Raw genomic sequence first — 25,132 nt, 5'->3', positions numbered from 1 at the left:
CCCATCACCTGGTCTGACTGAGGCCTGACAGGGACAATGTACAGGAGCAGTGTGCAGGGGGAGGGGGGAGGAGTGGATAGAGGGAGTGGGAGGAGTGGACAGGGGAGGAGGGAGGAGTGGGTAGAGGGAGGGGGGAGGAGTGGACAGGGGGGGAAGGCGTGTGCAGGGGCCGGGGGCGGGGGGAGTGTGTGGCAGAGGAGCAGCAGGTGCAAAGCTGTGAGGTGCTCAAGCCGGGCATGTGGGGGCACGCGCAGAACAGGTGAGGCGGGCGGTGAAGGCGAGATGGACTCACAGGGTCAGGTGGGATTGGCTGAGGGGTTTGCAGGTCCGCACAGGCCCTGGGTTTTACTGACATGCAGCAGAAGCCACTGGGGCCTCAAAGCAGGCTGGCGGGGGATTTAATTTGTGCTGCAGTCTCCTCACCAACCCAGGCCTCGTCAACTCTGTCACCTCCCTGCACAGAAGCATGAGGGAGTGAGGTGGCGTCACCTTGCGGGGCTCCCTCCTTCGATGCCCGAGAGCCCCCCTATTCAGGAGGAGGGAGTCCGGAGTGGCCATTAACATTCCCTGCCAGCCCCGGCAGACCCTCCCTCAGACAGACGAGTGTCAGCTAGTCATGAGGATGAGCCGGTGGTCACTCCCCCGGCCTCCTCCCTCCCCCACCTTCTGATGGGCCAAGTACACGGGCCTCGGCCTCTCCTGGCATTTGTGTGGCCCTGCTCGTGCCCAGACACTGTGGGCCCTTCCTCTCCTCGCTATCAGGACCGCCCTCACCCATTTCAAGTAGGAGGCCATCTCAGGCCCTGCCTGTGGGCCTCACAGCGGGGTCCTGGCCCTCAGCCAGCTGGAGGACATGGCCCAGGGCTCCTCCACCCTCGTCCAACCCTCTCCACCAGGAGAGGTACTCCTTAGCCTGGGACATTAGTAAACCATTACTCTGACATGGTTGGGGGGCTTGGGAGGCCCTCGCCATCTTCCAAGGCCTGTCGGGGGCCTGGCCCCGGGAAGCTAAGCAGCACAGCCTGGTCAAGACTGCCTGAACTTTGGAACCAGGAGGCCATGAGTGCAGTGTGGCCCTGGCATGCCCCCAAGCTTCTCTGAGACTTAGTTTCCTCATCTTTAAAATGGGCATGGTGTTGCCAACCTCCTGGGGTTGTCATGACAACGAGGTGACCTTAAGGCCCAGGATAGACATGCAAGAGGGGGGCTCTCAGCCCCGCCTTGTGGGCCCTCCCAGCCGTCCCAGGAGGACAGAACCCCGGGCCGCCGGCTGGGTCTCCCCACATCAGCTCAGGCCTGGCTGTAAGACAGAGTGCCCAGGACTAGCCGCAGGCTCTGTCAGGGCGGCCCCTGCCAGCAGCGCCAGCGCCGTCCTGAGATGGGGGGGTGGGGTCCCTACAGACAGCTCCTGCCTGAGATGCTGAGGGCCACCTCAGTTTCTCCCTCTGATGTTCTCTCCTAAGCCCATATGCAGAGCCTACAGCAAAGAATTCAGGAAATAATGAAGCACCAGCTGCCCAACTTCCCCCTACCCGCCTCCTGGACCGAAAGAAAGACTTTATTCATCGAGGCCGTTTCTCTCCTGAAGCAGATCATTAATAATGGAGAAGGTCTCTCTCTCTGACAGCCTGGGCAGTGCCTGTGTGCACGTGTGCGTGTGTGTGCATGTGTGTGCATGTGTGTGTGTATAGGGTGCCTCCCTCAGCATCCCTGGCACCCTGGGGCCCCTGGCCACTCCCGCTCACCCCCTGTTTCTGCCCCATTGGGATGGTGAGTGCCCACCCTAACTGCGGCTCCGGGCACCACTAACCGACCCCCATTGGCAGGCTGAGCCTTGGAGAAGAGGAGGAATGTGGTGGGTGCCGCCGAGGGTGTGTCTTGGGGAGGTGGCTTGCGGGGGTGATGACTACAGGAGGGAAAGCCGGCAGCTGGGACCTGGCTGGGACGGTCCTGAAAGTCAGGATAAGGGGTTTGGATGTTGTCCTGTCTGGACGGCCACTTCACCGAAAGCTGACCAGGAGGCCAACCACCCAGCCCCAAATGTGGACGGGCCTCATGGGGTCGTGAGCCAACTCAGCACCTGGAGGGTTCTCCCTCCTAACCAGAGCCTGCAGGAGGCAATGCACCAGCCTCCCCTTACCTGGGCATTCGCACAAACTCCACAATTTAGGGAATATTTGTAGGGTTTTTCTTATTCCTCAAGTTCAGGAAAGCCTCCCTAGAGGGCATGAAAGAACCTAAAAGGCCAGAAGCTTGCTTTCCCAGCTCTCCTTGCAGCCAGGGATTAGGCATATGACCTGGGCTGGGACAATCTGACCCCTCTGCTCTTGACCTTGAAACTGGAGCTAGTGCCTCAACCGAGACTCCCCCAGCAGCCTCCAGGTTCCAGGGGCAGCAGGGCCATCACACCAGTGGGGGGTCCCAGGCCCAGTGCCCCTGGGATGGCAGTGCTATCCCCAGGGTCGTGTTATTCAGCAACAGCAGAGGTGCCCTTGCTGTCCCATGGGTGACCATGGCTGAGGTCTGGCTATCCAGCAGCTTGCTTCTTGCTCTGGTCTGTCTTCCGAGCCTGGCTCTCTGTCCTTCCCGGGGAGGACTGGCCTGGGCTCCCCACTGCTGATTCCTTTCCAGTTACCATCAGCCTGGGTCCATCTCTCTGCTTCTTGCACCTGAGAACCTAACCGAGGCAGGGGCTGCGCTGGGGTCTCTGCATCTGCAGAACTTGCTCGAATGTACATCTGTTTGTGATTTATTTCGGACACCCATATACTCTTCAGGACTGTACAAATGTAGCACACGTGAAACCCCACAACCCTGGAGGGACATCACCAACCCGTCACCCCATTGGCCATTGTCCTGGCCAGTCAACCCACCCACTCAGAACTGGTACCCACGGGGGTGCGCTGCTTCCTCCCACGTCTGGAGCTCAGACCGCGCATCCCGGGTACCATGAACCTGGGGCTACCTGTGGCAGCGACCCAACGGGCCAGGCCACACCTATGGTACTGCCGCCCCAAGCAGGAGGCATGGCACAAGGGCAGCAAACCAGACTCAACAGATGCCCAGAGGGCCATCCTGCTGCCAGCCTGGGCACTGTCTGTAGGGACCCCACCCCCCATCTCAGGACGGCGCTGCCACTGGCAGGCCAGGTGAGGGTGCTCAAAATATTGATGTAGGAAAACAAATCTCACCACTCCGGGCCTCCACTGTGACCCCGGGCTGTCCTTTCCCCAGCCACACTCACAGTCCAGCATCTTAACATCCCACCCACAGCTCCCTCCTCCAAGATTCTACCCGTCAGTTTTGTTTTTTGGGTTTTTTTAAGTCTTTTGAGTTTGTTACAATATTGCTTCTGTTTTATGTTTTGGCTTTTTGGCTGTGCGGCATGAGGGATCTTCGTTCCCCAACCAGGGGACCAGGGATTGCACCTGTACCCTCTGCATTAGGCGAAGTCTTAACCACTGGACCACCAGGGAAGTCCTTCCCCCATCAGCTGTTTGAGTCGTTTCTTCAGATGGTTGCACAGAGTAGAGTAGTGGGTTGCATCCATGTGCCCCCTCCTGGGGAGGTCCTCGGGCCTTTGACGTGGCCTCGGTTTGCCTCAAGGTGAAAAAAGATCGAGGGCTCTGGCGTGAAGTGAGGAGGCCAACTTTGCTGTGTGACCCTGTGCAGATCTGCTCCCCTCTCTGGGCTTTAGTCAGTGAGGGGTTTGGGCTGTGATCTCTAAGGGACTGTCTGGCTCTGACAGCCAGGCCCGTGCCAGGGTCGGGGGTGTTGATGAGTAAGTCTGGACCCTCACCTCCCTCCTTCCAGGGACCCCATCATGTAAAAGACCAGGGTGCCCAGTGGGGGAACCCCTGCCCATAGACCCTGCCTTCAATCGGGAGTTCTTCCAGCAAATTCCCACTGCATAGTCCGTGCTGTTGTGGAACTATCGGTGCAGGGACAGACCCAACTCCCTCAGCTTTAGAAGCCAGGGGGGCTTCATGGGGGAGGTGACTTGCTAGCGGGATCACCTTTTCCCTGTGGAAGTGTGGAAGGGGTGTGTTCACAGAGCAGCGTGGTGTGGCTGGTGGGGAGTGTGTGTGGGAGCACAGCGTGCACAGAGCCCCACGGTGGCCTTTAACGTCATTCTCAACCCACTCCTCCAGCTTGGATCACTGGCACAGCTTTTTCTAGCGGACACTGTCTGTGCCTGCAAGGTGGCCTCGCCACGCAGTGACCAAGGGCTCTTGGAGAGAGAGTGGGGCTGCTAAGAAACCGGACAGGAGATGACCAGGGGCGGGGGCAGCAGCGGGACTGCGGGCTCCTGGCATGCATCCCTGAAAGGCAAGCCCCTGGGTGGAGTGAAGGACGGCCTGGGGATGATCGGGGGGGTCCCCTTGGGGAGCAAGGGCTCAGGGCCGCTCTGCCTGTTCCTGCTGCAGGAGGTGATGAAGCTGGCAGACGGCAGTCTCCTGGGGGACCCCGGGCGCACACCGCTGAGCAAGGACGGCGTCAAGTGGCAGCGGCCGAGGCTCACCCGCCAGGCCCTGATGCGGTGCTGCCTGGTGAAGTGGATCCTGTCCAGCACAGCCCCGCAGGGCTCAGGTAGGGGTTGGGCTGGCTGGGAAGAAGGTGGGGGGTCTGTTCTGAGTGCAGAGACCTACACTGGGACCCCAGCCTGGGCCACACCACCTCTGCCTCTGCGGGGACATGTTTCTATTCATTCACGCCTGTGCCCATTCATCGGTGCCTGCTCCCGCAGGGTGCTGACCTCAAGGCGGGACCCAGGGAGGTGGGGACAGATCGATAGGACCATGCTGGAATTTTCCCAGCTGGGAGGATGGAGCGGGGCTTCAGAGCCTCGCCGGCCAGGTGACCTTGGGTGACACAGTCTTCCTTTCTAAGTCCTCTGTGTAAAGGGGGGCTGATACTCACCTGCAGGGTGCAAACACGTGCAGGGGCCTGGGGAGGAGAAGACCCGGGCTTCAGCGCCCCCTCGGTCCTGCCCAGTGCAGCCCAGGGGCTGGGGCTGGCTCTTTACCTCATGCTGCGTTCTGGGAGTTTGTGGCAGAAATGGATGGCCGGCACTTGCTGTCGGCGACATTTGGTGTCTGTGATGCAGGGGGGACCTCATGCAACCCCTATACTCTCACACACCTACCACACACTCACACTTGTGCACACCCACCAAGTGTGCACATACCACCCACTCACACCTGTGCACACCCACCAAGCACATGTGGGTGCACACACATAGGCGTGCATGAGACTCTGCCTCTTTGACTCTAAGGAAAAGGTGAAGACTTGGATCCTGACAGCTGTGTCTTGTTCGTTGTCTCAGACACTGTGTTTTCCAGGGAGCCTCAGTCCCCTTGCCTGGAGAATGGGTATATTCATGGCCCCAGCCTCCCAGGCTTGATGGGGTGGGGCCAGCAGTGTGTGCAGGCCAGGCCCCTGTCCTTTACCTGCACACCCACTCTAGGGGCTCCCAGCATGATTCCAGTCCCCTCCCTTCTGCTTCCCTGAGCCCCTGCTACCTGTGCTGCTCTGTCACCCTTTTCTGACCGTTCCATTACCCAGAGCAGCCTCCATGGAGGCCCTGGGGCCTGTGAGTACACATGTGGGGTCCATGTGCGCTCTCTCTCTCCAGCTTCTTGGGACGATGCAGAAACGTGAGGTTACTACAATTTCATACAAACAGCTTAACTGGGAAGCTCACATCTTCACAAGGCTGTTTTTCTGCAGCAGAGTAAAAGCAATTGTTTTCCATTAGGGTAGGAACAGGGAGCAGAGGTGAGCCGTGGCGCCCTCGTGTGGCCGGCCTTGTGCACCCGACGGGCTCGGGTCTGCCCTGATGGGCCCAGCCTCGCCTCGCTGGAGGCCCAGATTCTTTTTATTTTTTTTAGATTTACGATCTGAAGAATTTTATTTTATTTACTTACTTATTTTTATACAGCAGGTTCTTGTTAGTCATCAGTTTTATACACATCAGTGTATACGTGTCAATCCCAATCGCCCAATTCATCCCCCCACCACCAATTTTATTAAAGTATAGTTGACTTACCATGTTGTGTTACTTTCTGCTGTACAGCAAAGTGACTCAGTTATACATATATATATTCTTTTTCATATGCTTTCCATTATGTTTTATCACAGAAGTTCCCTGTGCTCTACGGTAGGACCTTGTTTATCCATTCTATATATACTAGTTTCCATCTGCTAATCCCAAACTCCCAATCCCTCCCTCCTCCACCCCACCTCGCCCCTCGGCAACCGCAAGTCTGTTCTCTATGTCTGTGATTCTCTTTCTGTTTTGTAGATAAGTTCATTTGTGTCATATTTTAGATTCCACATATAAGTGATATCACATGGTATTTTTCTTTGTCTGACTTGCTTCACTTCGTATGATAATCTCCAGGTCCATCCATGTTGCCGCAAATGGCATTATTTCGTTCTTTTTTACGGCTGAGTAGTATTCCATTGCATATATATGTACATCACATCCTTCTCCATTCATTCGAGGCTCAAATTCTTACTGATCTGCATCTCCAGGGTCTTCTTGGCAGCAGCTCAGGCTCCTCCTTTTCCCCCCGTGGATCTTGCAGCCCCTCCGTGACCCCGGTGTCTGTCTCTCCCTCTCCGGTCCTCGGCATCCAGCACCCACCCCACTCCCAGGCCTCTCTCCTGCTGAGCCCTGGCTCCAGCTTCCAACTTCCAGCAGAAACATCTGGCACACGGTGGTCTTCAGAATGGGGCTGGGGTGTGGTGTGCCCCCCTTGCTGAGCCTTTTGCACACCTGAGCGTGCGTGGACACGGGGAAGAGCAAGCCCGGGGGGCAGGCCGGGTGTGTCTGGGGTCGCAACGAGAGGAAATGGGGCCAAGGGGACCACGCCCACGGGTCCCACCTTTAGCTCGATGGGCTCCTAGATGGCAGCGTCTATTCCCGTCAGCTCCTTCTAGAGCCGTGTGGAAGCCTTTGCTGAATGGCTGGTCACGGCCATGCAGCAGTGGGGGTGGGGAAGGGGTGCAGGGCCCAGGACACCACCAAGGGCTCTGCCCAGCCCTGCCCATTCCCCTGGTGACATGTTTACCAGGCACCCTGCCAGGCCACGTGGAACACACAAAACGCAATCCTTAGTTGTGTGAGGCTGGCACGGAGGGTCACTCTGTTTCACTAAAAGTAAAGAGCAGACCGACTCTCAAGAAGGTCACATGAGTCAGCGGGTCCCACGGGTCAGGGGCTGAGCGAGGTCTCTGACCTGGAGCGTCTTCCATATGCTGCGGGCAGGGTGCCCACTCTGATGTGTGTTTTCCCTGACTTTTCTCTCGGGAGCTGCGGGAAGGCGGGGCTCGGGGTCTGCGGAGGCAGCAGCCACCCTCCCAGGCAGAGGAGCCGGGACCCCGGTGCACCCCTCTCTCCACTGAGCATCGCTCCCGGGCCTCGGCTCTGCAGTCCCATCACATCCCTTGAGGACACCTTGCTCACACCAAGGGCTCCGTGTGCTCGTGAAATGATCAGCCGTGTGCAGACGAGGTGCCTCTGCTCCTTCAGGAGCCTCCTGGGGCTCTGGGTGCAGAGGACAATCGTGCCATTCAGTGTAGCTCTGTCCCTGCGCTCAGCCTGGCCCAGCTGGGTGTCCTGGGCTGGCGCCTGCAGAAGGCGGGCAGGTGGCCGGGACACTGCACCCTTGTTGGCGGTAGGGGTGGTTTCCATTCAGCAGAGGCGGCCTGAACCACAGACTTCTGGGACATCTTAGAGCAGGACCCAAGGAGCGTGGCCCAGTGGAACACGAGGGTGGCCTGAGCCTCGGCAACTCGGCAAGGAGTGGGTGGGACTCAGGGACCAGGTGGCATGAGGACAGGGGGCCAGGCCAGCTGCTGCTGCTGCACCCTGAGGGTCACGCCTGGGCTGTAAAAGCCCCAACATGGGGTCGGGAGCCAGTCAGCAGCGATGGCCTTTAAGGTGGGTGGTCCCGGGACCGGGCCGCTCAGAGCCGTTGGTGTGGCCCCAGAAGTGCATCCCTCCCCAACGCTGGGAGACCATCCTCAGTGACCCAGGGACTGGCACTCTGAGCTGCTCTGCTTATCTCCCCGGCACCGAAAGTCCTTCCTATCAGAATGTCAGGCCCCCTCTCCAGGGGCACGGCTGAGCCACCAACCGGACAGACGCGCTTCTCAATTCTGGCTCGCACGAGGACAGTGGGACTGGGTGCCTTTAAGTGTAAGCCTGGAATAATAATACCACCCACAGAGTAACCTGGGGTCTTCGTGGCAGACGCCTGAATCCAGGCTGGCTGGCTTAAGCAGAGAGGCATTTGCTCTCGGCTGTTGGGAAGTCTGCAGAAACCCTACAGGGCCAGAGAAGGAGGCCTGGACGTGACAAGGCCAGGGCCCTGCCTGCCGCTATGGGAAACACCCCATGTCCCAGCCCATTCCGGTAGGGACGCCGGAGCTGCAGCCACATGCTCCTGCGTGGCAGTGGCCATTCCCCACGGAAGGGACACATTTCTGCCCCTTCCCCCAAAGTGCAGACCCAGATTCTCAGCCACCGCATCCATCTCCAGGAGATACTCATTTCTCCTGGGGTTTGTCACCCCCATGTAAAATCATAAAGTTGCCACCACCACAACCAGCACGTGTGATAAAAGAGTGGTAGTAGATACCAAATGTGAAATAGGTAGCTAGTGGGAAGCAGCTGCATAGCACAGGGAGATCAGCTCAGTGCTTTGTGACCACCTAGAGGGGTGGGATAGGGAGGGTGGGAGGGAGACGCAAGAGGGAAGAGATATGGGGATATATGTATACGTATAGCTGACTCACTTTGTTATACAGCAGAAACTAACACACCATTGTAAAGCAATTATACTCCAATAAAGATGTTAAAAAAAAAAAAGGGTGGTAGTAGAAAGGTACGGGGATGAAAAGGTAAATTAGCTTGTCTATAATACATAAGGATATATAACTATATACTAACAGAATTTTTTTTAATTAAAAAAAAATTATTTATTTATTTATCTGGCTGTCTTGGGTCTCAGTTGTGGCACGCGGGATCTCCGTTGAGGCATGTGGGATCTTTCGTTTTGGCGATCGGGCTTCTCTCTAGGTGTGGCATGAACGTTTTCTCTCTCTAGTTGTGGCACGTGGGCTCTGTAGTTTGCGGCACGCGAGCTCTCTCCTTGAGGCGCTTGTGGCACGTGGGCTTAGTTGCCCCGAGGCACATGGGATCTTAGCTCCCTGACCAGGGATCAAACCCACGTCCCCTGCATTGGAAGGCAGATTCTTTACCACTGGAGCAGCAGGGAAGTCCCTAACAGAATTTTAATGTGTTTGAAGCACCAAGATATACTCAACATCATGTTTCAAAGTGAGATGCCAGATCAGGTGCAAATTTTCAAGGATTTATCTGAAAACTGTATATGGCTTTTGAAGCTTTTACCCATATCAAAAGTGTAGAAAGTTGAATGGTTAGAGCCTGGAGGGAAGATGATTTGTGAAGAGGATTTCTCTGGAGAGTTCAGTCCCCCAGTGTGAAGGAGAGATGCTTCAGTTACCTTTTGTTACCTAACAAAATACTCCCAAATGTAGTGGCTTAAAACAACCACCATTTTTTTCTCCCAATTCTGTGGGTCAGGCATTTGGGCGAGCCCCCCTACCTTCCCCCCGATGGTACTTCTACTCCACATGGCATCAGTTGTGATTACTCACTTGCCTTTGCTTAGCTGGTGACTGGGCTGGGCTGGGAGGTTCAGAAAGGTTCCACCCACACGTCTGGTGCCTCAGTGCCTGTCTTACTCCACGTGGCTGCTTGAGCATCCTCACAGCATGGTGGACTCAGGTACAAGATGGCTGACTTCCAGGAAGAGGTGGTCCAATAAGTAAGGCAAAGAGTTCTTTGTTTTTTTTTTTTTTAGGCAGAGAGTTCTTGAGGCCGAGGCTCTAGAACTCACACAGCATCACTTTTGCTGCATGCTACTGGTCAAAACAATCATAGGCTTAGCCTAGCGGAGGGGAAATAGACTACCTTTCCATGGAATTGCAGTATGAAATCTGTGGCCATTTTAATCCACCGCAGGGCCCTCAGCTAAGAACCAACCCATGGTGGAGTGATTCAAGCTCTCATTCTTGAGCGATCTGAGCCCTCTGTCATCCTACCTATAACTCCACCCCACCCCCACTTACTTTCATCCCTGTATTTGGCAATATGAATAGGTTGCATGGTGAATTCACTAGGTCTGAGACATAGTTCCCATCCTCCACCCCATGTAGGGGTAACACCTTCTCCCCTGGATAATTGGCATTTTTCTTCCCAGCCAACGCCCTTTCATGTCAGTTGGCCTGAGTGGTGGGGGGAGCCCCAGATGGCCAGGTGACAATCTCAGCTTCCAGTTCAGCAGATGCACTGGTGTTTCCCCTTTGGGGAAGCATTCTTCTTCTTCTCCTTTTTTTTTTCTGGCTGCGCTGTGCGGCATGCGTGATCTTAGTTCCCTGACCAGGGATCGAACCCCCGCCATCTGCATTGGGAGTGCAGAGTCTTAACCACTGGACCGCCAGGGAAGTCCCAGCATTCTTCTTTAGGGATCTAAAACCTCTTATCCAGAGCCCAAAGTATCGGAGATGAGAAGCAAAAATGCTGCAAGTATGTGGTTGGGGCTGGTGCTTCCCTTGGTTCTGGACCCATTCTTCTGGCTGGAGAGGAGCATATATGGTGGCACGTCCAGGACAGCACCTGCACCTCACCACTGGCACTGGAACCAGTGTACGGTGGGCTCTTTCGCTGTTCTGTAAGTCCAGCCGCTTCTGGGCATGGGGAATAGGGGGAGGCCCGTGCATCTTGTCAGCACTGGCCTTTGGCTACAACTCTTTGCTGTAAAATGAGTCTTTGAGTCAGTAACAATGATGCATGGGACACAGCGATGGGCGGTGTTGTTGGCAGAAGCAAGGTGGGCAGAAAGCGAGGTCTGTATTCAGAATGAATGTCAATTCCAGAAAGAGTAAATGATGGTCCCTGCCAGCGTGGAGCTGACCTGCCACCTGGTGGCTGGCTTGTCGCCCTGCTGGCAGGCTGGGCACCCGACAACAGCTGTAGCCAGATCAGCCCGGTGAGGGGAAGTTCATTTCGTGGACCCATGAGTAATCTTCGTCCCCCATGGCTCTTTGTTCATGGCCAGGAATACAGGCTGACTGACGTGCACGGACAGGCCATCTTGTCCACCCGACTCTCGGTGCCTCCACAGGCCTGGCTGCCCTTTGGACAGCATCCACAAAGGACTGTGACACCCTCACACCTCCTAGTCACCACTCCTCCAGTCTTCTTCCCTCCACCTCCCCGAACGCATGCTTAGTACCCACCCCTGGGTCAATGTCAATCTGTACCTCAGGCCACCCCTCCTTCCAGACAACTTATAGTTGGTGCCAGCATTTCTTGCATCTCTGTCTATAAATTACATACACGTGCTTTTCCTCCTCAGATGGTCTTAGGGACTCCCCATGAGGCCACAGGTATGGGTTGAGGGGAAGGTGGCGATGCAGCTGTTACCATTTATGCAGCTGAGCCCCATTTATGAGCAGACACCTACCTGAGCCTTCTAGACCCCCGACCCTGAGCTTATACATAGCACCTGTGTGTGATGGTGACGTGCTGTGCATGCCCCTTTAGAGCTGGGGGAGAGGTGGACACTTAGTTCCTGATGGGCAGCTCAGGTCTCAGGGTCACCTGGTGTCCCACAGTCGGGCCTTCCATCTCCCCGAGGGCCCAGGAGTGAGCCAGAAGTAGTGTCAAAAGAAGAAGAGATTTTTGCCAAAGAAAGCATGGCTTTGCTCAAAAGCAGAGGCTCCTACCGGGGCCCACCCTGGGCCCTGCAGAGCACCCTAACTTTCCACAGACACACTGTGCGCCATTGAATGTGCTGGGTCATCAGGCCCAAGGGGAGAGCTGCTTGTTACGCAGCCTGGACCTGCTGCACAGCCTTTGCTTGTGCCTGGAAACAGTCTGGAGCAGCACAGCACCTGTGGTACACAAGAAGCCCCTTGTGTACGTCCTTTCACTGGCTAGGAGTGCAAGGTACTACAGCTGGTCTTTCACTTTGGAAGGAATGTTTTTACTTGCCTGCCAACAGAAACCCCAAACAACAGTAGCTTAATTTAGACAGAGGTATGTATCTCCTATCTGAGAAATCTGGGCTAGGCAGCGGCTGGCACTGGTTTAGCAGCTTGGGGATATCAGAGTCAAGGTCTAAGGGGTTTTTTGCTTCTTCCCTCACAGTTGCAAAGTTGTTGCTCTGGCTCCAGCCATCATGGCTTTGCTCCCGACAAGAGAAAGGAGAAATCAGGGGAAAGGAGGAAGTGGTGATGCCTACATCAGGAAAGCAACACTCTCACAGAAATCTCTGGAAGATTTACGCTTACATTTTACGGGCTAGAGCTGAGCCACCCTGACTGCAAGGAAGGCGGGGGATGGCGGTTTTTTTCAAGCTGTGCACATTTCCACCCCCAACGAAATCTGAATTCTGTAGGTGAAAGAGCAGAGGAGAATGCTGCAGTGCTGTTCTCCACCACACGTACCTCGTGGGGTTGTTTTGATGCCCAGAAGGGCCTTAGCGAGCTGCCTGCGCGCACCGGGTGCTCCGAGAATGTGGGCTGTGGGTCTTCAGCAATGCCTGCTCCAGTCACATCCTTGGTTTTTCCTTATCCCCCTCAACACAGGGATCCCTTCCCATCTCCCTTTTCTCCACTCCACAGAGGCACCCGCAGGGCTGGGGCTGGGGTCAGTGAGCAGAGGGCAGAGGTGAAGAGCTAGCCAAAGGCCAAGGCCCCCACTCATCCCCCAGCTCTGTCCAGGGTCCCTGGCCCCTGAGCCTCCTGGGCAGGGCTGTTCCCTTTCTGGCTGCACAGAAGCCCCAGGACCTAGATGAGGCCCCTTTGCAATGAGATCACACCCTCAGCCGAAAATCACACCAGTGGCACCTCCCCCATTGCTGCTGGGAGCTCAGGAGCAGTGCCCACCCCCGCCCTCATGCCCTCCCAGCCCAGGAAGCTGCAGGAGCCCATCTGCCTCTGGGGAGATTGAGCACCGGGTCGAGGAGCCAGGGGAGGGGCCGGCACTGGGGCAGGAGCAGGGCTGACCCCGGCAGGGCACCGACCGGCCCCCGGGGGCTCTGGGCTGGGCTGAGGGGCAGGCGGCCCTGGGAAAGGCCGAGAGAGGGCAGAGGGCAGGGACAGAGATCAGAGGAGAGAAGGACAGGCCAGAGAGGCCGAGACACGGAGGGACAGGCTGGGACCCACAGGACTGGTACTGAGACTGAGAGACTGACCAGAGGCGGGAGAGAGAGAGAGTTCTAGAGGAAAGACTGAGCGCCAGGCTGGGAAGACGCAGGCAGAGGGGGCACAGAGCAGGCTGGGGGGCCGGTACTGTGGCTGGTTGGGCAGAGCGAGGGCAGGAGAAGGGCCCCTGGGCCAGGCCTGGCGATGGCGGGGCGCGGCGAGGCCCTTGGCGCGGCCCAGGGGGCTACCCTGAGGCTGCAGGTGTGCCAGCACGGCTGCAAGAAACACCTGGGCAACACCATCAGCTTCTCCTTCCGCTTCGTCTCTGGGAACCTGACTCGAGATGAGGACTGCTCTGGCAGGACTGGGGGCAAGGAGGCAGGAAGGGGCAGGCTTGGGGTTTAAAACTGTGCCCACCTTGAATGGGGCAGGGGTGACGGGGCACAGCGGTCCTGAGAGCAGGACTGGAAGGGATGCCCAGCCTTAGAGTCCTGCCTGGCGGCCGGTAGACAGTGAGTGCCAAGCCGGGGCTCCCCTACCCGTGGGGAGAGTAGGGGAGGGAAAGCAGTTGGGAAGGGGGCTTCCTTCTCCAGGGCGCACCGACTCAGGCACAGCGAACATAGGCTGGGAGGGGGCTGGCGGCTCTCGGGCCGGGGGTCCTCTCCCCTCTTCCCTCCCTCACTGGGGACCCCTCTCCTCCCTCAGCAAAGACAGATATGACATCTGTAGCAAGGATTAAATAAAACGAGCAAGCATGTAGAAAGGCCTGTGTCTAGAAAGTGCTCAATCAGTGATAGCCATCTTTCAAAATCTATAAAACCCATCAACCTGGAATTTCTAGCAGGGACACAGCGGGGGGCTTCCCTGGAGCCTGTGCTCTCAGACTCAGGCCTGCGGAGGAGCCCTGAGTGGGAGTGACTCCAGGCAGGCTGGGTCCCACTGCCCCTCTGCCTCCCTGCCTGCCCCACCCCGAGCCAGGTGCTCAAGGGCTGAGCAGGACCTCGTCCCAGGCTGGGCCATGCGGACCATGCAGACCAGGCACAGGGAGAGGGGCTCCTGCGTCTGGGGCCCTGCAGTTTCCTTGGCAGGACGCCCCAGGTAGGGCTGGTGTCAGGAGCTTCAGACCCTGGAAGGAGAGACCCTCAACAGCTTGGGTCTTGTGTGTCCTTTTGTTCTATCCTGTTATTGGAGGGATGCGAAGGAAGCTAAAGAAATCACGATTCCCTAAAGAGAAATCAAATTAAATCTCTAAAACATAAAGATGAGGCAGTGGAGACATGTGACATGTTGGCTTTTTAGCCAAAGCTGAAAGCTGCTTATGCTGCTCAAAGAAGCTCATGGCCACTGAGGGACAAAGGGCCAAGCGAGCGGGGCTGGGCTGGAGCACCTGACCTTTGTCCCCTCTCCAGGGGCCGGTCCCCCATCTTGTTCCCTGCCCTGTCCCGAGTGCCTAGCACAGAACTTGGTGCTTGCCTAGCACAGGCCCCAAATACTTGTCAAATTAATGAATGCTCTTTAAAGAAGGATCAAAATTAAAAATTGAACATATAATCACTCATCTCAAAATCGGTCGAATAATAACGGTTTAAAACCCTCAAAAGCAATAATAAATCTCTAGGAATCAGAAGACAGGATTCTGATACAGTGAAGGTTTGCAGAGGGAGCTCAGATGGGAATGTGAGTCTAAGGCAGAGGGGCAACCTCAGGGACCTCCGGGGGGCACTTGGACCACTGCTGCTGCTGGGAATGGGAGCCCAGGGTCACCCCGGGCTTTTCAAAAGAAGGGAAATGCCTTCTCTGCTCACGATGCCTCTAAGCCCTGCCTCCCAGCTGCTGCGAATTCCTCTCTCCAGGCTGTCATTTTGGGGGAGGATGGAACTTTGAAGATGGTGGTCCTTGAAGAGAGATGCCTGGGGGCTGGGCCCAGGGGCAGAGGGAGGTGCCTGGCGTCTCAAAGCCTCTGGCCATGATCCTTCTAGCTACTCCCATGTGCTCCTGCTGGCTGGTGATTTGGAGCATCTCTCCTGCCCACACTGAGCCCCTCCTCACCTGTCCAGCCCGGCAGGGGTGTAGGGAATGGCACCAGCTCCGCAGGGCGTCTGGAAGGGTCAGTGAGCGCCCTGGCTTAGTGGAGTTTCAATCCATGGGCATCTTTACTGCTGGTAGCTTTATGCACCTTTTCTAAACCTTCTTACCCGTCTGATAACGCTGCAGGTTCATGGGTGCTTTCTCTTGCTCCCTCTGTGTCAGTCTTTCTGGAAAGGGAAGGAGGATACTGCAGGTCTGTGTCACCTAAGGGTGCAGTCTGCCTCCCGGACCTCAGGTCCCTCATCTGACAACAATCACAAAGGCCTGGGCTTGCTGGTCTCCCTCTGAGCCCCTTCCAGCTCTGGGGAATGCTAGTTCTGGGATTCACAGGATGGCCAGGGTGGGAGGAGCTGCCTGGGGGCAGGAAGCGGGGAGGTGGGACGTGGGCAGCTGATGATAAAGTGCAAATACTTGACATCAACATATGAAACAAGCTGGAGGAAGCACAGCTCTTTGTCACCTCTGAGCCTTTCAGTTTGCTCTGTGGAATCGCTCTTGCCAGCCATTCAGATGAAATTTTGTGCACATCCTGTGGTCATCTTTCTGGTGTTAGTGGGTACTCAGGAAGCCTTAGAGCTCCAGACCTTCATCCACCCCGGAATCTCCTCCCCCTGGCTCGTTTCAGGCTTAAGGCTGGAGCAATAGGGCAGGGAGTGGGCATCTCTGAGCATCTCTGCTCTTTCTCCATTCTGCTCCTGCGGGGTGCCGGGGCCAGGCCAATGCCACCGCCCAGTTGTTGTTTCTCACACCCAACTGTTGAGATTTCCCCTCTCCAGGCAGTCTTTCTTGGAGGAGGATGGGCCCCCAGCTCTCTTCCACAGCATTCAAGGGAGCCCTGCAGAAACACACCCTCTGCCTCCATGACTGTTGCTATGTGGGTATCCACGTCTCTCCCATCACCCTGGGTACTTCTGGCCAGTGTAGCCATGACCATCACCCTGACCTCTTCCAGGTGTGCGTCAGACCGACCTGGCCCTGCATCCCCCAGACTCCAGGGACACGTGCCCAGATCCCCACAGGCTTCTCAGATGCCCCTCACTTGGACAGAGGACCAAAGCCCCCCTGTGGGAGGAGGAGGAGTGACACCCCAGCACACCGGCCAGCCTTTCCAGAGACATTCCCTTCCTTTGCCTCGCCAACATTTCTCTTCTCTGGGTGAGGAGGGGTGAGTCACAGAGTCAGTTTCTCAGTCCCCTAGTGTGACCTGCAAAGCTGATCTTGGCCTTTGGACCTCTGCCCAAACTCAACAGGAAAAAAATCACATTTAATACCTGGACATGAGACATGGAGTCCACACCAAGGCGGGGAGAGCCCTGTCTTCTGGGCCTCACACCGCACCCTGCAGCAGGTGCCCAGACCCGGGGCTCCCAGGGACAAGGCAGGAATGGGGCAGAGGCTGGGAGGGGCCAGGAGAGAGGGCTTGGGCTCCAGATTGAGAGAGCAGAGACCCAAGGTTACAGACAAAGTTGGGCACAGCTGGCTTGAATTGTCAAAGCATCATTCTCGATGTGTTAAAAATATCATTCTCCTACAAATAGACAGCATGTGTCAGGTTCTATTGAAGTCCTTAATGAGGCAACCAGCAGAGTGACAAAGCTGATGCAAAAGAGAAAGAAACACAGGGAGTTTTAGAGAGGATGGAAATAAAAGGAACACAGAGGTACTGCTGCTCAGGTATGAAACTAGGAAAGATCCAGGGCAGTGAAACCACCACCCTCTGCCACAGAGGAGAGGAAATCATCACATCTTATCAGCTTTACAAGCTTGTACGATGTCTGGGCCCTAATCAATTGCACTGCTTAGTTTTGCTACCCTGGCCAGTCAGATGCCCTGGGCAGGCACTGGACAATGCCCCAGCAGGGCCCGGAGGACCATGCAATGCTCTTGGGCTTTATTTCCACATTTTAAAAACAATTTCTTTTTTTTGAGGTACACGGGCCTCTCACTGTTGTGGCCTCTCCTGTTGCGGAACACAGGCTCCGGACGCGCAGGCTCAGTGGCCATGGCTCACGGGCCAGCCGCTCTGCGGCATGTGGGATCTTCCCGGACCGGGGCACGAACCCGTGCCCCCTGCATCGGCAGGCGGACTCTCAACCACTCCGCCACCAGGGAAGCCCTAAAAACAATTTTTAAACAGCAAAGAATCTTAACTCTGCCACTCATAGCTGTTAAAGGGTAAAAGGTAAAAAACACACTAAACATTTCAAGGGAGTTCCCTGGTGGCCTAGTGGTTAGGATTCTGGGCTTTCACTGCTGTGGCCTGGGTTTCAAACCCTGGTCAGGGAACTGAGATCCCACAAGTCCTGCTGTGTGGGCAAAAAAAATTCAAGAGTTTATTTGAATTGGGTAGCACCAAACCAAAGGTGGTTAGGAGTGTTCCACTGACAGGAGCTAATGGGGAGGTTTTTATAGAGAAGATGCAGAAGCAAAGCAAAGCAAGGAAATTGACTGGTCATAGCTTAAGCAGTTGTCTTATTTGGGAGAGCCTGTCTCTGATTAGTTGTTCATAAGTTGCATTTTCTCAGATTTAAGTGTGTTGACTCTGGCTTAGGTTTTGGTTTGTTTACATAAGCTGCCAAGGCCTTAGAGGCACCTCAGTCCAACAGCCTCTTAAGTACTTTAACAATTCCTCCCTTTTAGTCATCCTCTCATGCATGAGAGACTGACCAACAATTTGGTATTACTGCCACTGTCCATTACCCTCAGGGGGCTTATCTCATTGTGAAATTCATAGGTTATGATGTCGGGCCATGGGAGAATTGTTTTTGCTTTTCATCTCGTCCATCTTGTTCCTGTTTCTGACTTGCTTCACTTAGTATCATCATCTCTAGGGCCATCTATGTTGCCACAAAAGGCACTATTTCATTCTTTTTTATGGCTGAGTGGTATTCTATTTTTTATATATAGAGAGACCATCTGATGTACTGCTGATGGCTTCAAACTTGTATTTAAGACCCCTAAGAGAATATAGGCCCCCAGGAGACTACGGTGGTGAATGTCAGGAAGATAATACCAAGAGACTGAGTTTGCTCCTTAGCCGGGGTCCCCATGAACCAAACCAGTTGGTATCAAGTAAATCAAAGAATGCACCTGAAGAGGCATCAACCTTTTTTAATCAAGTGGCTTGTTTGCTACTTTTTTGTATTTGAGTTTCTACTCTACCAGAGTTGTTGATCCAGGTACAGCAGGAGGTCATTGCTATGGCACAGACTCCTTGTTCAACCAGCAGATAATCTAAAGCAGTTCTGTTATCTGAAACCATTTTATCAGCTCAAAATAACCCATAAGCCAAAGAGCCATATTTTGGGGTGGCAGAGTTTGTTACCCTGTGTTCCTTGCCTTTGAAATTTCTCCAAGAAGTCTCACAGTCTAGAGTTCAAGTTGGTAGATGTCTCCGTCTCACTGAACCAGTCTCTTAGTACTGAGAGCAGGTCAGTTCAGTTAAAACAGTTGAGTCTCATTTCAGGAAGAGGTGTTGCTGAGTGGGTTTCCAAAATTAAGCCTATATGGTACAAGCAATCGTATTTATAAGACGTGTTTCTATGGAAACAAAGGAAAAACAAAGGATAATGGTTGGAACAGGTTATAGATCAGTTTCTGAGTCCAGAGGACAGCCAGTCGAGAAGATTTCTGGATGTTGGGTTCCTAGATGTTGGGCTCGAAGCAGCTTTTGTAGTTTGAATGTCTCTGGTGATATCACTGGATGTTCTAGTGAACTTTCTCAGTGGACCACACAGCAACAGGCACAAAGTTTATCCATCCGTGAGCTGATGTGGTGATTTCTCTGAAGTTCGTATCAAGTCGTTCAGCTGTAGTTTGCAGGGCTTGGGGAAAAGGACAGTTTTTATTCTCAGAGATTCTAAGTCAGAAGGGTGGAAGAAAATTGGAAACATTAGTTTGGAGGGTTGTAGCCAGATATTGGAGGAAACTAGAAGAATGTAGGATCCAGTGTAGTTTCCAAGTAGATAACAAAACCTCAAGACAAAAAAAAAAAAACCTCAAGACAATGAATCTGACCTCCACAAGGGGGTGTTAAAGTTTTCTACAGAAACATAATTTTTCTCTCTACAATTACCCTTCTAATCACAGTAAGATGAATTTCTTTTCAAAATAAGCCTAGTCTCATTAAACTTGGCCTGATTATTTGCATAAGAGCAGCAAGAATGGTGACTTTATGCCTATTCTTTTTTTTTAAATTTTACTTATTTATTTTTGGCTGTGTTGGGTCTTCATTGCTGCACGTGGGCTTTCTCTAGTTGCGGTGAGCGGGGGCTACTCTTCGTTGCGGTGCGCGGGCTTCTCATTGCGGTGGCTCCTCTTGTTGTGGAGCACGGGCTCTAGGCGCACGGGCTTCAGTAGTTGTGGCTTGCAGGCTCAGTAGTTGTGGCACGTGGGCTCAGTAGTTGTGGCTCGCGGGCTCTAGAGCACAGGCTCAGTAGTTGTGGCGCACGGGCTTCGTTGCTCCGCAGCATGTGGGATCTTCCCGGACCAGGACTCAAACCCGTGTCCCCTGCACTAGGCAGGTGGATTCTTAACCTGTGCACCACCAGAGAAGCCCCTATGCCTAGTCTTAAAGATGATATTCCATTTAAAGCTTGGTGATACCTCGGGCTTTATTGGCTCAACCCTAGTTTATTAAATTTTTAAAAGCCTCTTTAGTCTAAGAAGCCAAGTCAAGGACTTGTCCAATTTTGTCCTGTTACAAAGAGGACAGATTCTTATTGAACTTATGCAAATACCTACATTGTCATAAAAAATAAGAATATTCAATAAGAGTTTCTGAATCCTGCAGAGATCAGGTAGAGAGAAGAAGATAAATATATACCATTTCTGTTTACAAAAGTATACTTTACCAAATTGCTGTGATATAGATTACTTAAATCAAAAGAGAAAGGGGGTTCTTTAAATCTGAAAACAAACCATTGAAAAATCAGCAATGTTTCAAAGTCATAAAATTTATAATTATCCCCATCAGTTCATTCATTCTCATGTAATTAATTCCTTTCCTTTTCTTTTCCATTATGGTTTACGACAGCATATTGAATACAGTTCCCTGTGCTCTACAGTAGGACCTTGTTGTTCATCCATCCTATATATAATAGTTTGCATCTACTAATCCCAAACTCCCAATCCCTCCCTCCTCCACCCCACCTCCCTCTTGGCAACACAAGTCTGTTCTCTATGTCTGTGAGTCTGTTTCTGTTTCATAGATAAATTTATTTGTGTCATATTTTAGATTCCACCTATAAGTAATATCGTATGGTATTTGTCTTTATCTGTCTGACTTACTTCACTTAGTATGATAATCTCTAGGGCCATCTACGTTGCTGCAAATGGCATTATTTCATTCTTTTTTATGGCTCAGTAGTATTCTATTTCATATATATATATATATATATATATATATATATATATATATATATACACACCAATCTTCTTTATCCATTCATCTGTCAATGGACGTTTAGGTTGTTTCCATGTCTTGGCTATTGTAAATGGTACTGCTGTGAACACATCGGGGTGCATGTATCTTTTTGAATTAGAGTTTTCTTCAGATATATGCCCGGGAGTGGGATTGCTGGATCATATGGCAACGCGAGGAACCTCCATACTGTTTTCCATAGTGGCTACACCACTTTATGCTCCCACCAACACCATGTAATTAATTCTTGATTAGTACTTGACCTTGGGCCCGTAGTTTTGTGAATCCATCAGTTTCTCCATCAGAGTTCTGAAAATTCTGGTTCAGTTCAGCGGTATGATCTTAAAGTTATCAGAAATCTGTACTTGTAAGAATTCTTTCCATGAATCTCTTTAAAGAGGAAGCACTTTTGCAATTGCATCAGAGTAAAACCGTAACTGTCTATAAATGTCAAAAGACTTAAAAGTGGCCATGGCTAAATATTGGATGAGAGTTCATTATAATGCAGTTAACAAGGAATTTTTATTGTTTCTGTGACATACAACATTTTAAGATAATAACTAGAATCATGATTACATTACACCAGGACATATCAGATCTCTAGGAATTTTACACAATTTCTCATTCTAAAACAACCAGTTATTCTGCTTTAAAACAAAATAACTCTATTTTCCCTTAAAATTGCCTTTCCACATTCCACACCTTTTCTTACCAAAACACATCCTACTTTTATTGTATACAGAGTCATTTTTCTTATTACTTCTTGTAGTTTTGATTACATATATTGATCAGAATTCTTAACCCTTAGAAACCTTAATTTCTATTGAAACCAAGAAATGAGCCATTGTGGACTATCTGTTACACCAGCATTCTGTACATTGGCAAACTTATCAATACATTTCATAACTTCTAGAAGCATATTCTTCCTCATAGTGAGCTAAAATACTGAAACATTAATTACTGAACATAGGTTTATCTACTTTTGGCTTCTTATTACAGAGGGACTAAAGATATTTGGGTCTATTAATAAACATGTTTTGTGTTTCAGTATTTTATCTTATTTGAAAATTGTTTGGGAAGGCAGTCTCATATATGCAGTCTTTTGACCCCCTCACTCAGCCGCATGAGAATGGGCCTTGGACCCAGAACACTTTTTTACCAGGAGATAAAGAGCTCACACAGCTTGTGCTGGGCTTTTCACCTTGTATAGGAATATCCCTCCTTGTTTAACTTTCTGAGTATTCCTTTGTCTCTGCTTAAAGCGTGTGCGTCCTGTGGTAGCTGGCCGACCCACTGTTGTATCTGTCCTCTGAGAGGAGGGGACAGGGTTCTTCCATTGTGGCATGAGAGGAGTGCTCATAGATCAGTTGCCCTGTGTCAGCTGCCAGGAGAGTCCTGCTGGCCATGGGGAACCGGTCTCCATTACCAGAATCTATCTTGCTTGGTCTCTTCTCTATGTAAGTAAAGCGTTCCATCCAGTGCTCGACTGTGTTGTTTTCCTTGGAGACGCCAATAGAAGAAGCTGCAGTGGGCAGAAGTGTTTAGAATCCTTCCCTGGGATTGGAAACCAGCACTCTGTGCTCTTCTCCCTTGGGACTGGTAAAAAGAATAGGTGGGCTTTGAATTGCTTCTATAGCTGCTTTTTCTGTTCTTGTAAAGACGCAATTTGAAAGGCAAGAGCAGTCGTTTTCAGTTCCTCAGAGAACTGGGTTGCAGCCTAAATGATATCAAGGGCTGGACCCACCCATCCAATTTGCTTCTTTATATCAGGGAGATTTCCAACTAAGATGGAAATTAAAAGGTTTCTATGTTCTAGATTTAGAGCTGTGTATCTTTGGAACGTTTTAACACATGGTTCCACAGAGGCTTCAGAATACTGTCTTTCCCTCTGGATACATAGTTCTATATTATTTTATTTTATTTTTATTTTTGGCTGCGTTGGGTCTTCGTTGCTGTGCGTAGGCTTTCTCTAGTTGCAGTGAGCGGGGGCTACTCTTCGTTGCGGTGCACGGGCTTCTCATTGCGGTGGCTTCTCTTGTTGCAGAGCACAGGCTCTAGGCGTGCGGGCTCAGTAGTTGTGGTGCACGGGCTTAGTTGCTCCGCGGCATGTGGGATCTTCCCGGACCAGGGCTCGAACCCATGTCCCCTGCATTGGCAGGTGGATTCTTAACCATTGCGCCACCAGGGAAGTCCCATAGTTCTATTTTAGCTTAGGAAAGAAGGCTTCAAAAAAGTTCCTATCAGGCTCTGAATATCAGTCTCCAATTGAGCCAACTTCTGACCATAGAGCTCCTCTTAAAGAAAAAAAATCCTTTCCAATATCTTACCATCAGGTTTTAGCTGGGACAAACAGTAAATATTCCTGGCAGTGCTGAACTCTTTAAAAGAGACAATTTTGATTCATTTAGTCTCAGAAGCTTCTGTGTACCAATCAAAAATGCATCCCATTTTTCGGGGGAAGTTTGGGGCTCCTTTAATCTCTAGGGCATCTTGTAAATGGATAAGCTTATCTAGTTAAAAGTTCCCCACTGCAGCCACTGTGATTCAAGATTATCTTTAGTTAGGTTAACCCACTTGTTCAGACAGACACAGGTTCTGGGCCTGTAATTTTTATACATATAGTTAGCCCAGATAGGGGAGTCCCAGACTCTTTGGACTCGGAGGGACCCATTTTCTCCTTCCTCTCCTTTCCTTAAAACAAAATTTTGCTTTTCTGAGGCCTTAGTCCAGTTTAAGTTTGACCCATTCCAGTTTAAGTCAGAGAAACATTTATAATGTTTAAGGTGGACCCAGTGCAACTCTGGACCCAGTCTGGTAAGAGAAATGCTCAAAGTGAGGGAGCTCATAATGCATAAACTGTGGAGCTCAGTTATCCAAGAGGGACTTACCCATGACCTTTAGGTGCATTGAGAAAGCAGTGAGTGCAAAGGGCTCAACAGGTGGCTATGCCTGGTTGCATGTTGCTCCAGGGAACCACTGGAGGGAGGTCACCTTCATATCCCACTTTTGACACCAGAGCTGTTAAAAGGTAAACATAATGGGCTTCCCTGGTGGCGCAGTGGTTGAGAGTCCACCTGCCGATGCAGGGGACACGGGTTCGTGCCCTGGTCCGGGAAGATCCCACATGCCGCAGAGCGGCTGGGCCCGTGAGCCATGGTCGCTGAGCCTGCGCGTCTGGAGCCTGTGCTCCGCAGCGGGAGAGGCCACAGCAGTGAGAGGCCCGGGTACCGCAAAAAAAAAAAAAAAAAAAAAAAGGTAAACATAAGCACACTAAAATTTTCAGTAGTTTATCTGAGCATACATTGATTTGAATCAGGCAGTGCCAAACCAAAGACGGTTGGGAGCACTCCACCAACAGGAGCTAGGGGAGTGGTTTTATAAAGAAGATGCAGAAGCAAGACAAGGAAATTATTTGATTGGCTATAGCATACGTGGTTGTCTTATTTGGGAAAGCCTAATTAGCTGTTTGTGACTGGTTGTTCTTAAATTTTATTTTCTCGAGCTTGAGTACATTGACTCTGGCTAAGGTTTTGGCTTGCTTCCGTAGGCTACCAAGGCATTAGGGGCACCTCAGTCCAATGGCCTCCTTGTTTAAATATTTAACCAAGATCTGCATGAAGCAAATTGCTTCTCACCTCTCTGAGCCTGTTTCCTCCCTCATCTGTAAAATGGTTACAAGAATAATGAGGTCATTAAGAAGACTGTTAAAAAAAAAAGAAGACTGTTGTCGGGACTTCCCTGGCAGTCCAGTGGTTAAGACTTTGCCTTCCAATGCAGGGGGTGCTGGTTCGATCCCTGGTCAGGGAGCTAAGATGCCATATGCCTCACAGCCAAAAAACCAAAACATAAAACAGAAGCAATATTGTAACAAATTCAGTAAAGACTTTAAAAATGGTCCACGTCAAAAAAAGAAATCTTAAAAAAAAAAAAGATTGCTGTCATATGCACACGAAAACCTGTACACCTGTGGCATGGCTGTTTACCTTCTCCACTGTGATACCATGGTGATCTCCTATACTGGCTTACCTTGTGTTGGTATGTGGCTTTGGGCAAGTTATTTGGTCTCTCTGAGCCTCAATTTCCTCATCCATTGAATAGATACAATAGAGGGTGATTTTGGGGATTCTACCAGAGTCTGTAAAGGGCTAGGGTAATGCTATCCCTTGTGGTTTTAGAGGCATCACTGGTGATAATGGGGATTTACTGTGTGACTCTGAGCTGGAGTTTCCCCCCTTTCTGAGCCTCAGTTTCCCTATCTGTGAAATTAGAGCTGGAGAGGGAAATTTTCAAGGCCAAGAACCAGCTCTAAAATCTGTGATTTCTCCCCATCCCCTTTACCAAGGCACAGGGGCCTGAGAGCTTGGGATGTATTGGGCT

The 25,132-nt window shown here is 52.0% G+C and overlaps 1 protein-coding gene across 2 annotated transcripts in view; it reads left to right on the top strand.

The window, feature by feature from the left end:
* Positions 1 to 25,132, top strand: part of KCNIP3 (potassium voltage-gated channel interacting protein 3) — an 84,841-nt gene that overhangs the window by 8,985 nt on the left and 50,724 nt on the right. For both annotated transcript variants that reach the window (XR_003794996.1, XM_029232659.1), the window contains exon 2: positions 4,428 to 4,590. Coding sequence is in view for 1 of the 2 variants with exons in the window: in XM_029232659.1 (XP_029088492.1) it covers positions 4,428 to 4,590 (163 nt within the window). In the remaining variant the exon portion in view is untranslated. The remainder of the gene's footprint in view (positions 1 to 4,427; positions 4,591 to 25,132) is intronic.

The sequence above is a fragment of the Monodon monoceros genome, unplaced genomic scaffold (genome assembly GCF_005190385.1).
Source record: "Monodon monoceros isolate NGI ecotype Baffin Bay Population unplaced genomic scaffold, NGI_Narwhal_1 Super_Scaffold_19, whole genome shotgun sequence".
Taxonomy (NCBI): Eukaryota; Metazoa; Chordata; class Mammalia; order Artiodactyla; family Monodontidae; genus Monodon; species Monodon monoceros.
Note: the sequence above shows the minus strand (reverse complement) of the source record. Positions and strands in the feature narration are given on the sequence as shown.